At 40.3% G+C, this 9582-nt stretch overlaps 1 protein-coding gene across 1 annotated transcript; it reads right to left on the reverse strand.

The window, feature by feature from the left end:
- Window positions 1-4810: 4810 nt before the first annotated feature.
- Window positions 4811-7258, reverse strand: LOC134017574 (histamine N-methyltransferase-like). The gene is made up of 6 exons (XM_062457338.1): window positions 7015-7258; window positions 6744-6796; window positions 6538-6645; window positions 5636-5766; window positions 5412-5505; window positions 4811-5194 (listed from the first exon to the last, which is right to left on the reverse strand). The coding sequence occupies exons 1-6, from the start codon at window positions 7146-7148 to the stop codon at window positions 4833-4835; spliced, it is 882 nt and encodes a 293-aa protein (XP_062313322.1). The 5' UTR covers window positions 7149-7258; the 3' UTR covers window positions 4811-4832.
- Between the last annotated feature and the right edge of the window lie 2324 nt (window positions 7259-9582).

Below are 9582 nucleotides of genomic sequence, written 5' to 3' on the forward strand. Positions count from 1 at the left end.
TTTCCCTCCTCCCCCAGATTGTGTAACTCTTTATATAAGACAGATACTCCCTGTACATGAACAGGGGCCTGGGTGTTGAACGACAGGCAAAACAGCTGCACTTGTCAGACTGAAGCAATAGTCTCTGGACAAATGCCCAGGAACAGATCCCACTTCCTGTTATGCATTTAGACATTTAGCCCAAGGACACAACGTCATTTGGCATGGCCGGCAATCAAACCGGCAACCTTCTGATTACTATCCCGATTCCCTAACCGCTCAGCCACCTGACTCTTCAGGAAATGTACCTTTCTAGTTACACAATGTTCATTTTTGGTGCGGCGTTTAAACAAGAGCAGCGTTTAATTGAAGAAACACCGTACATTAAACTGTAATTTAATGTGCTCTTGGGGCCCGCTGGTGGCCACGGGGGCCCTAAGCAGCCGCTTAGTTTGCTTATGCCTTGGGCCGGCCCTGATGCACCCTCCTGTAAGGGTTCCAGTCAATCTTTTTCTAGATCAGCCTTTATTCTTCTACCCTAAGTAGGCCTACACCATCTCTTGGTCAGTTTTTGGCACTTTCTTCATGAGATGCAGTTTGTACAACTCATTTACTTAACTGGGAATACCTTCACCTGCCATTAAAGATCCTGTAAAGTGGAATTAAAAACGAGTTTCAAGTTCACCACACCACAGAATAATGTGTTATTAACTACCCATCCAAATTCAAATGAAAAAAAAACACAGACAAGTATGTTAAATTAGGCTTTGAAATCGTAAGAAAATCAGCAGTCTTCTCTGTTCGAGACTGGGGGGGCGTGTCGCCTGAAGGAGCTGAAGCTCGGCACCCTCGCTGGAAGGCGCCACCTCTCTCAAGTAAGCTACCTACTACCCAGATAATGGACGCTACGTCAAGCCGAACAAAACAGTATAGAATTAGAATGTATTTGTTCAATGAGTGAAACAAACAGATGCATATAAATGAAATGTTCCCCTGAGCTTCTAACACAGGAGTAAAAATTGACACCAGAGACAGCAGACAGTGAGCTCTCCAACTACTTCTAGCACATTAGCTACCATTTCACCAAAATACCATCATTCTACACCGAGTAGCCTAATATCAAGTTAGCGGTTTGCACTAACTCATAGCAGAGATACCTCTGGAAAGGTTATCTAGTATAGGCCTAATTATAACAAGCACACAGAACTGAGTGATGAACTGCTGGCACTGCTAGCACTGTCGCCTCACAGCAAGAAGGTCCCTGGTTCAAACCCCGGTCACTCCAGGTCCTTTCTGTATGGAGTTTACATGTTCTCCCCATGCCTGCGTGGGTTTCCTCCGGGTACTCCGGTTTCCCCCACCATCATAAAGACATGCATCGTATGAATGTGAATGAATGTTGGTAATGAATGTTGGTGGTGGTCGGAGGGGCCGTAGGCGCTGATTGGCAGCCACGCTTCTGTACCACCACCGGTTTGACTGTGTCTGAATGAATGCTGGAATCTGTAAAGCGACCTTGAGTACTCTGAGTAGTAGAAAGCGCAATATAAGATCAATGATATATATGCTGGCGGCGGTGGATGGTCCAGGTGCAACCGGAGGATGAACGGCCGGGGGGGCGATGCTCGGTACGGCTCCGCGCTGCAAGAGAAGCCGTGTGTTGGTGAACCCCGTCTGTCTCTGGTCCATGTTAAAACTGTCCGCCGTGAAATGGTCAGTGCAGAGGCGGCTGTTGGAGTTTATCCGAAGCTTTCCATGAGCGTGGCTCTTCACAAAATCTATCCACCTATTTTTCCTTTCATTATCAATAGGGAACTTAAATGGCGTTGCAGCGCAGCTGGAGTTCTTGCATCCAGGGAAGATGCAGTTGCGGGTGGTGGGAGACATCCTGAAGCTCGCTAGCTAGCTGATGTAAGCTACAACAAGTAGCCTACAGCAGGAGGAGCCATTCAGTGATCTGACGTAGATAGGTCGAAATGATGTAGATAGGTAGTTTTTTGGCTCCGCCCATTAAAACCTGGTCTGAAAACGGAAGAGAAACTGTTCTTCGGTCTAACTCCACATTTCAGTGCACCAAAGTTTTAGCGCTTTGCACATGCTTTCAGGAACTAATTTCACACGTATATAATGTACTTAGAAGCAAAACATGGAATTTACTTTACAGGATCTTTAAATGAGCATCTCATTGTATTGTATACAGCATCCATGCTCTGTTCAACAGGATCAGAATGTGCAAATCGTTTTTATATTAATTATTCTCATAATGTCAGTGTAACTGACAATTCCACACAAGCCTGTAAATAAAAGTGGGCCTACATGGGGAGAGAACTAGAAGTAGCTACCATACATAATTCTCTGCATCTATTTCTGCGGCACCAGTCAATGTCTCTTTGTCATCGTAATCATCATCATCATTCTGTGATGAAAAGCATTCTGTTGGGGGTAACTGCTACTACAACTTGAAATAGGCACCAACTGATATTTACTTTGTATCATGTCGAATATGATTAAAACCACGGTGACGTAGAGGCTACAATCACGAGTGTATAGTATAGGCCTATGCAAAATATGCCTTACCTGTTCGTAGTGTGTTTTTATATTTAATAAAACATTGAACATGCTATTTATAAGTCCACCACTTTTTCTCCTGTAATTTTAACAGACAGTTGGGTTAAATGTTCAATGTATGGACTGGCCATTGCATTCAAATGTAGGCTATGCATTGATTCGGCAGCAATTGTCTCCCACGCCAATATACGCTGCTACAGCCGTGTTGATTTTTTCCCGGAATAGGCTCAGATTGACCATAAACACATAATAAAACATATCTAAAGTGTGGTGAAGTAGGACAACGTTTTTTGTCGCCGGCTGCCATGGTGGATCCTAGTCTCGGAGCTCCATTGATGCTGGATTTTAATAGTTCTCATGCCCGCGCTTAACTCAGAGTGGACGTGCTCCTAGTTGACTTAACAAATTCAAATCAGCTTTTCTGGAACCGAAAAGTCTGAGTTTTCCATTTTAAATCACTCAACTCAGAGTTCAGGGTAAGGCTCACAGTTTGTTAAACCCGCTACCTGGAATACCCCCTGGTCTCTTGTAGCGGGAGACTAACACAGTTGGCTCTGCTGCTGGCAGCACAGCTTCACCTTGGTGCTCTACTTTATGTACAAGCAGGCAGAAACACAGACAGACAGACAGACAGACAGACAGATGCAGACTTTCTACCCAAATCCATACAGATTTGTACACAAGCAAAGGACTGCACAAACTGCAGCTTATTGGCACACACCTTATCCACTCAACTACTCAACCTGTACACACAGAAGCACACAAACACACACACAGTTCAATAGTTCATGGATAGTGCAATTCCTACCATGATAATGATTAATAACTTTCCACACTCAGTCAATAGACTCTGGCAGAGAGAAGAAAACTGGTCCCTGAAGCTACATCTTATCTGTGGTGGTAGTCAGAACCCTGACCCATCGTTACATGTTCAAAACCTGAACATACCTCACAAATAAGTCCACAGGAGAATTCATCTTTATTTACAGAACCTCAAAAGGTACCACATGAAGAAGTTCATCTGTGGGTCATGTTGCCCTCTCTTCAGTGCTTAACGGTTTTGTGTGTTAAAATAGCAGCTATCTTTCCCAAGGTGAAGCTCCCTTTTCCAAACGTGTTGTAGACCATACAAATCTATATTAAAAGAAAGATCCAGTGAATGTCATCCGTAGTTACCGGGTAGAAACATTTCCCTTGTCTTCTCTGAGTGTAAGGGTTGGGGGTTGACACCTATGGGCATTTATAAAGCCTTTTGTAAAAAGGTATACAAATAAAAAAAGATTTTATACTGTTTGTATGATGAATAAGCTCTTAACAGTCCTCTATCCATTCTAACCCGTACTAATTCATGCTAGATGGTGGGGATCTTCATTGACTGTATAGTGTACATGACATCTGTACAGTCAGCACAGGTTAGATATACTATACCAATGTATTTGAATTTACATGTTTTTAAAGCCTCATAAATACTCAAGTTAATTCTGTATCTTTACAACCTTGGATAAATGTTGAATTGCATCCGGTATGGCCAGTCAATACAGACTGTTCCTTCACTCCGACCACAGAAATACTGTTGAACTATGCACTTCTGATCCTCAAAACTTTCTATATGCACTAGCTGTACTTTGATTAAAATCTTTTGCTAAATAAATTGAATGTAAAATGTAACTTACACCAACAATGTTGGTTTTTACATTTACATTTAGTCATTTAGCAGACGCTCTTATCCAGAGCGACTTACAGTAAGTACAGGGACATTTCCCCTGAGGCAAGTAGGGTGAAGTGCCTTGCCCAAGGACACAACGTTATTTTGAACAGCCATGAATCGAACCGGCAACCTTCTGATTACTAGCCCGATTCCCTAACCGCTCAGCCACCTGACTCCTTTTAGACAACTCTTTCTATAAACTGAGCATTGACACCTGTCTTTTTCACAGTACACTACTTTTTATTATGTGTCTTAGTTTGTTGGTTTTAATAAAACAAAACAATTCAGATTCAGACATTTTATTTAGAAAGACATTTTCTTGCAGTGACCTGCCTCATTTGACCCTAGATGCTTTGCTAACAGGGTTATGAAGTATGAAGCCCATCTTCTCATCTGAGGTGTTCCAACCAAACAGTTTTTGTTATGAATGCATTGCAACAGGAGCTTTAAGGAATGTTCTTAGCGGTGCTATTCATCAACCAAAATGTAGTTATCCTAGACAAGAGTTTCAATGCTGAGGCTATAGAGGCTATACAGAGGCTATAGAGGCTATACAGCAGGCAGGGAGTTCCTACATTTAAGTCAGAGGGTCGACAACCACCACTTCTAGGTTGTTGTTGAACAGGACCCTCCCGTCTGACTGGGTGCTGCAGTCAGGGTGATGCAGAAGATCTACCACTCCGGCTCTCAGCTCGGGGGGAGCTGTCCTGCTGAAGTCCAACACCTCTGTCAGGAAATCCAGCAGCAGCTCTCCCTTCTCGTCGCCCACCGTGAAGCACTCTGTGATGTCCATCTGAGAGGGCAGCTCATAGGTTTGGTAGCGGAGACCTCTGGAGTCCAGGAAGCTCTTGATGTCGGCCGTAGTCACACATTGGCTGATCTCAGTGTTACACAACTGTGCTCTATAAGTCCTCCACAGCTTCCCCCAACCACTTGTACCTGTTAACACACCACCACAACACAACATCACCACAACACAACCCCAACACAACACAATAGCAGCACAACAAAAAAACTGCAAAACAGAACACCATCAAAACAAAGAATTTCATAAATACTTTTTTTTCTGAACAAAATATGGTGGACACCGGAATAGTCCTACAGTACTGGAGATCCTATGCACTCACGTTGCTCATTACATGATGAAGTATCTTACCTGACACAAGAATTATGAGAAGTTTCCCATTCTTGCTCAAGAGGCTGTGGAAGAAGGAGATGGTGGCACCAGGATCCTTCACATAGTACAGCATCTGAAGAAAACATGAACATCACCATATATTTTTATTTGTTCTTCACGTACATACAATAGATGGTAAGAATACATATCAGAAAATGATCGAATCTAATGAATGATCTATAATTAGTTTATGAGTGACCTACTTGTATCATGTGAAGAAAGTCTATCTTCTCTGTCCTGTTGTTCTCCCTCCAGTGTTTCTCAAACTCAAAGGCAGTCATCTTATTCCAGGTGAAGTTGATATAATCTAATTTAGGTGTCTTTGACACAAGTACTGTGAAAACCAATGAAGATACAGTTAAAATAAATAATGTATACAGGATACATAGAAATAATCACATATTTACATATGCGTAGTCCTTTGGAATATATTTAGTTACTTTAGTTGGTGAAAAGGAGGTAACAACTCAGAGTACCACTGGAGTTCTACTGTCTCCTTGTGATTCTTCTATACCCTTGGAGCTCTACATTAACCTTGGAGTTAACCCCTGGACACACACTGTTCCAGCCACTTCCCTTCGGAAGGAGGCTGCGGTCCATCAGAACCAAAACCTCAAGCCACAATAACATTTTCTTTCCTTTGGCCGCTGGCCTCATCAACAAGACCCAGAACTCCCAACTGCCACTAACACTGTCATGATGTCACGGATCACACACAAAGTCCATCGATCACTTATTGCTCATTACACAATGCACAAATCACATTGCACTGTTCTTTATATCTCATTTTATTTTTATTGTATATTTTATTTTTTTACATTGTGTAGTAGTGCTTAGAATTATTTAGATACTGTTGTACATTTTCTACATTTTATATTTTCTACATTTTATATTTAAAACGTATATGTTTACCGTATGTTCCATCCTGGCATAGTAAATTCCTTGTTTGTGCAAAATTACTTGGCGATTCGGATTCAGAGTTCAAACGGTCTCCTTCTGATCTTCTATACCCTTGGAGTTCTACATTACCCTTAGAGTTCTTCTGTCTCATTGGAGTTCTACTCTTTCCTTTAAGTTCTACTACTACCTTGGAGTTTTACTATACCCTTGTAGTTGTGCAGTTGCTGGGCGCTGGGCTCCACCACCTCGTTTTCGACGTTGACCCCTGGGTGCTTCAGACGCAGCTGGGAGAAAATCTCTAGGTCAATCTGACCTGCAGGCACAATCATCTAGACTGATCAATATGACCTGCAGAAGTAGTGAGGTCTACATAGTGATAAATAAATGACGGCCATGTTGACTCTTTCTCACCTGCCCCACTCCCAACTCCCATGACATTCAGGTGTCTTTTACCCTCTCCAATGCTGCAGAGGTAAGACTTTCACTTAGAGGGCATTGTGGTCATATCAAGTCACTAGCCTTCGTTACATAGGCTAATTGTACAAAATAATAATGCGATACTTCTTAAGATGTTGTTAAAGATTCAATCAATTTAAATATAACAACAAACTTTTAATTGAGAATAATGGGCTATGTTTTCTTGTGGTTTTTCGAAAGAGTTACGGAACATTTGTAGTTTTACCTGGACAGTATGTCAGGGAGTACGCCATGGATAAAGTCCTGCATGCACTGGTGCTCGGAGGAGCGATCCAGAAACAGCTGAAAAGATTTCTGATACCTGCTGTCGTCTTCAACCAGACTCCTTAAAGATGCCATGGTGAATTTCCTTACCACTTGGCAGGTAGGGCGTATACCGAGGTGAAATCAGTTTCATATTCGAGATTCAACAGACATTCATATTCGTACCTCCGTTCAGGCTCCGCGTCATATTTAGGGACCGGGGTAAAAGAGTAGACAGTCAGATTGTTTCTTCAATATCTTTGTCAAAATCGACCATACAAACTTCAAACTTGTTGCACATTCTTCTACTACTGACTGGCCAATTTGTCCAACCTTTGGTTTGGTGATAATGTTGATTATTGATTAACCCATAGCCAATAAATCAATAAAAATACCAGTATTTCAGTATTTCCTCAATATCTTTGTCAAAAATGAACATAGAAACTTCAAACTTGTTGCACATTTTTCTAATACTAGCAGGCCAAGTTGTCCAAGCTTTGGGTTGGTGATAAAGTTGATTATTAATTAACCCATAGCCAATAAATCAATAAAAACACATTTCAGTGTTTCCTCAATATCTTTGTCAAAAATGAACATAGAAACTTCAAACTTGTTGCACATTCTTCTGATACTAGCAGACCAAGTTGTCCAAGCTTTGTTTTTGGTGATAAAGTTGATTGTTGATTAACCTATAGCCAATAAATCAATAAAAACACCAATATTTCAGTGTTTCCTCAATATCTTTGTCAAAAATAAACACAGAAACTTCAGACCTGTTTCACATTCTTCTACTACTAGCTGACCAAGTTGTCCAAGCTTTGGTTTGGTGATAAAGTTGATTACTGATTAACCCATAGCCAATAAATCAATAAAAATACCAATATTTCTGTTTCCTCAATATCTTTGTCAAAAATGAACATAGAAACTTCAAACTTGTTGCACATTCTTCTAATACTAGCAGACCAAGTTGTCCAAGCTTTGGTTTTGGATATAAAGTTGATTGTTGATTAACCTATAGCCAATAAATCAATAAAAATACCAATATTTCTGTTTCCTCAATATCTTTGTCAAAAATAAACACAGAAACTTCAGACCTGTTTCACATTCTTCTACTACTAGCTGACCAAGTTGTCCAAGCTTTGGTTTGGTGATAAAGTTGATTACTGATTAACCCATAGCCAATAAATCAATAAAAATACCAATATTTCTGTTTCCTCAATATCTTTGTCAAAAATGAACATAGAAACTTTAAACTTGTTGCACATTCTTCTAATACTAGCAGACCAAGTTGTCCAAGCTTTGGTTTCGTGATAAAGTTGATTGTTGGACCAAGTTGTCCAAGCTTTGGTTAACCTATAGCCAATAAATCAAGAAAAACACAGTTTCCAATATTTCATCAATATCTTTTTCAACAATGACCACAGAAACTTCAAACTTGTTTCAGATTCTTCTACTACTATCTGAACAAGTAGTCCAAGCGTTGGTTTGGTGATAAAGACTATTATTGATTAACCCATAGCCAATAAATCAATAAAAACACCAATATTTCAGTATTTTCTCAATATCTTTGTCAAAAATGAACATAGAAACTTCAAACTTGTTGCACATTCTTCTAATACTAGCTGACCAAGTTGTCCAAGCTTTGGTTTGGTGATAAAGTTGATAAAGTTGGCTATGGGTTAATCAATAATCAACTTTATCACCAAACCAAAGCTTGGACAACTTGGTCAGCTAGGAGTAGAAGAATGTGAAACAGGTCTGACGTTTCTGTGGTCATTTATGACAAAGATATTGAGGAAACACTGAAATATTGGTGTTTTTATTGATTTATTGGCTATGGGTTAATCAATAATCAACTTTATCACCAAACCAAAGCTTGGACAACTTGGTCAGCTAGGAGTAAAATAATGTGAAACAGGTCTGACGTTTCTGTGGTCATTTATGACAAAGATATTGAGGAAACACTGAAATATTGGTGTTTTTATTGATTTATTGGCTATGGGTCAATCAATAATCAACTTTATCACCAAACCAAAGCTTGGACAACTTGGTCAGCTAGGAGTAGAAGAATGTGAAACAGGTCTGACGTTTCTGTGGTCATTTATGACAAAGATATTGAGGAAACACAGAAATATTGGTGTTTTTCTTGATTTATTGGCAATATAGGTTAATCAATAATCAATTTTATCACCAAACCAAAGCTTGGACAAATTGGTCAGTCAGTAGTAGAAGAATGTGCAACAAGTTTGAAGTTTGTATGGTGGATTTTGACAAAGATATTGAGGAAACATTCTGACTGTCAACTCTTTTACCCCGGTCCCTAAATATGACGCGGAGCCTGAACGGAGGTACAAATATGAATGTCTGTTGAATCTCGAATATGAAACTGATTTAACCTCGGTAGGGCGTATAGCCTCGTCTGACGCAAAGCACAGGCAGACGGCCAATAAAACAGACAAATCAGATTTTCTTACACAGTGACCGTGGAGGTTAAATCTATAACATCGTAGATAGGCTATCCCTGCATTTG

The sequence above is a fragment of the Osmerus eperlanus genome, chromosome 3 (genome assembly GCF_963692335.1).
Source record: "Osmerus eperlanus chromosome 3, fOsmEpe2.1, whole genome shotgun sequence".
Taxonomy (NCBI): domain Eukaryota; kingdom Metazoa; phylum Chordata; class Actinopteri; order Osmeriformes; family Osmeridae; genus Osmerus; species Osmerus eperlanus.